Below are 4,130 nucleotides of genomic sequence, written 5' to 3' on the forward strand. Positions count from 1 at the left end.
AAAAAAAAAAAAAAAAAATCGATACCAAATATCACAACACAATTTGACAAACTGATGAAAAACGAAGAGTGGGAAAGAGGAAGAAGAGAGGTTTTGTACCTGGCGCAGAACAGTTTTGGCTGTCTCTTCGGTTAGACAAGGGATCGACATCTTTGTTCACTGGCTCGAGAGAGAGAGAAAGAGAAAGAGGAGGAAGAGAGACGAAGGGGGTACTACTACTAGGGTTTTAGTAGTCTGAAACAGCTTCCAATTTTTTCTAAGTTTTCGACTCAATTTGTATTTCTTTTTTTTTTGGTTTCTCGTCATAGTTAAATTTATATTAATTAATTACCCGATAATATGTAAACTATTCAATTTACCCCCCCNCCCCCCCCGCTATGCTTTATAACTTCTCAAATTATACCCGAATAATCCGATACATCTAATTTACCCCCAATATTAGCAATATATTTCATGATTTGTTCTTTTCACTGTTCAACTTTTCTCCGTCTTGGCTACATTTACCATCCAAGTCTCCTATTGTTGTACACAGTTCCTCTGCCTCCACTTCTGTTATTTTATATCAACCACACAAACACAAACAAAAATGGGTAATTCCCTTTTTAATAAAACACAACATAGTTTTTGTAGATTTTATATTTTTAACAAATGATTACAAATAAATTATAGATAGGTTATAGATTAATTCATATATTAATCGGTTACACTTAAATATTGGGTGCAACCTTAATTAGAAATATTTCAAATTGATAATTGATATATTAATGGTAACAAATAATATAATGGATATTCCAAATTGTATTTTCGGAAGATTTTAGTCCTATATCAAGTTGTTTCCAAAGATCTTTAAACACAATATTACAAATTTATTTTCCACATATTTTATTGATAAACCACAACGTTCAATAAAAATTAGAATCCGAGCTAGAGCACAGATTGAAATTTTTTATTTATATTATCAATTTTAATACTTACATACTCTAGCACAGGTTAAATTTTTATATACTCGAGCACGGAAACTGCTGAACACATTTTAGTACGGGTTAATAATTTTATATACTCTAACACAGATTAAAATTAACAATATAAAACTTACATAATAGATTTACATTCCATGAGTGATATTTACCATAAAAATTGTTTGCATGAATTTCATCTAAATAATATTATAAACAATTATATATATAATAATTTAAAAATAATGAAATGTATTCAATCCGTGCTTTTGTTTCAATCCGTCCAAATCTAGTTGTTATATTTAAAAGATATTTTAGAACAATTTATATATATATATATATACTTTTGTTTCTTAGTTTTATATAATACTATTCGAGTAATATATACAAGAAACGCTAATACATTACCTTTACGGCCACCTCTTAGAACGAGAAACATGATAGTATAAGAAACGATAAACAAAGCAACAGATCTCATGATTAAAAAGTTTTGATACGAAAGGTTATCTCGATGGTACATTAACTCTCACAAACTTGTCTTCTTAATCTACTATTCATGATAACTATATTCGAGATTATAACGTAAAAATAGAAGCATCTTTTTTTTAGAAATTATGCTTTGGAAAGTTCAACGAGCCAACATAATTAACGAGTTCGACGGATCAACTATTTACTTTTAGAAAAATTATTTGAATATCCACTTATTATATTTTACTTCTTTTTGCGTGTACTACTACGAATTCTGATGGTACATCACCAATTCGTTTTATAAACAAGTGACATAAACTATTACAATTCTAAACTTCAGTATCCAACTAAACTCACATAACCATTACGTTATAATGTTTAGTCCACTGAAAATTAATATAGACATTATTCAGACACGCATTCAATCATAAAACATTTTTCGATTGTCTGGAATCAATCCTAGCAGCAAGGAAAGGAATTGCTGAAGCAGAGGTGTTATGGGAAAACGTTCAGGTTGTGTAGGATCCACTTGAGGACTAAGAGTACCATCGAAACTTAGTTATCTAGCTAGGCTGAACTCATATGATCTTTTGAGGATAGACTATAATAAAAGCTTAGGAAGTGATCATTTTTGGTCTTGAAACGCAACTCATTTTATGTGTCCACATAATTTAGCCTTTCACACTAATAAAACAATTCGTATTAAATTACATCAATATTATAAATCCTAATATATTTTTTTGTGTGTGTTAAATAAAAGATTGAAGTCCGCATAGTACAATGGCCAATTACAAATCGTGTATACTTAGCGAATCATATTATACGTACTAACATTCCTATAAAATAAAATAAAAATCTAAATTAATAATCATAATGTAAAGACGATTCAACAAAACTAATATTTCGATCATTACAATGTGGAACAGCTGGGACATGGGGAATAAATTGATTGAAAAAACTCGGACTAGTTGGAAAGACATAACTTATTATTGTGGGTCGTGCATGACAACACTACAAAACTCCCATAACAACTATTAATAAATAGTAAAAACACAATTACTGTTGGTCATGGAGTTGTAGTTTCATCTTGAGCAGTGATGTTTGCATTCGCAAAAGCGTTTGGTCTTGTGTAACATGTAAAGGTTAGTGCATGTGCAGCTAACATGTATTTCTTTCTATATTTATTCGTCATGAATTTCAAGCACTCCTCCTCTCCTTGAGAATCGCAATTTCCATCAATGTCTTCTATTCTACTGCACAATCCTTCAGCTCCCACTTTTTTTATTTTATATCAACCACAAAAGAATAGTTTTGTTATTTTTTTTGGCTTAAGATTTTTCGTTAACACAATTACCATTTGATAGTGCAAGATTTTTAGAACACTTTTGTTTTCCTAACAATATTTTTGCGATTCAAAAAAAAATATATTTATAAATTCAACAAGTAAAGAAACAAAATCAAAGTATATCTTACCTTTACAAGCGCTCAGAACCAGAAAAATAAGAGCATACGAAACTATAAACCAGGTAACAAATTTCATGATTAAAGAGTTGAAAACAAATTTCAATTACTTCCAAGAATTTATAGATAATATCTTAGTCTCGTTACAAGTATTCTCGTAATAAATATACTTAAGCACAGTAAAAATAGATAAGTAATATATTTTTAGAAAAATATGCTTTGTAAAATTCAACGAGCCAAGTAAATGAGTTCGACGGGATCAGTTTTTATTTTTAGATTTGATGTCTATTTCTATCATCAATTCCTTCGATGTCTAGTTTACTTTTTTTGAATGTGGGAACTCATATTGCATTAAAAAAAAGTTAGATGTGTGCTTTATATTTTAAATAAAAATTCTAGATATGTTTTATATTTTAAACGAGCACCGAAAAAAATCATGGATTGCAAATTTTATAAATACTACAATCTCACATCCTAACTAAGAAAATCATATAAACTCAGGCTCAACGCCATAAAAAAACCTTCCACGGAAATCGAAGACGACATGTATTTTACACATATATACATGGTCTACGAACATACCAAAATAACTAACGAGTTCTCTAACATGCATATAATAATTAAGATCTTTAGATAGCACAATTACTGTTTCATAGGCTGAAAGATAATTGGAATACTATTTTAATCCCAACAATCTGTTTGCGATTTAAAACAATTAATGATATATAAATTCAACAAATAAGCCAAAAAAAGGCCAAAAAAAAAGGTTATCAAAAGGGCTGAGAGTGCTGTGGAAAACACAACCAAGAGACTGGAAGAGAGGAGGTCAGCTCAAGAGGAGCAGATGATGAATCAATTCAAAGGATTTGACCAAGATGGACAGATCAAAAATACTTTGTAGATTTGAACACTTGCTTGTGATTTTTTCTTGAATTTCTCAATTTTAGTTTTCAATAATACCCACGAGTCTACTGTTAAATACTTTTGGATGCTGTTAAATACTTTTGAATATATTTCATTACATACAAAGTGTTAATTAGCTAGCAAGTAGCAAAGTTTCGATTCAGTTTCAACTTTTAATTACTCATAAATTTTTTAAAATTAAAAAAATCCTTAAATGTGAAACAATGTTTATATACGAACACAAAACCTTTTTCTTCTAGTTACAAATTATTAGAAAATAAGTCAAACCTACTTTTTTTTGTTATTTGTGTGAATGTGGGCACCTGATTAGACTTTGTTGTA

General features: G+C 29.4%; 1 protein-coding gene and 1 pseudogene across 1 annotated transcript in view; both read right to left on the reverse strand.

The window, feature by feature from the left end:
* The window catches only part of LOC104721556 (la protein 1), a 4,305-nt gene extending 4,049 nt beyond the window's left edge, over positions 1 to 256 (reverse strand). Inside the window, exon 1 of the mRNA XM_010439565.2 lies at positions 36 to 256. Within this exon, the coding sequence (XP_010437867.1) occupies positions 36 to 150 (115 nt within the window). The 5' untranslated portion in view covers positions 151 to 256. The remainder of the gene's footprint in view (positions 1 to 35) is intronic.
* On the reverse strand, positions 2,507 to 2,964 carry LOC109127225 (annotated as a pseudogene).

Source organism: Camelina sativa, chromosome 11, assembly GCF_000633955.1.
Source record: "Camelina sativa cultivar DH55 chromosome 11, Cs, whole genome shotgun sequence".
Taxonomy (NCBI): domain Eukaryota; kingdom Viridiplantae; phylum Streptophyta; class Magnoliopsida; order Brassicales; family Brassicaceae; genus Camelina; species Camelina sativa.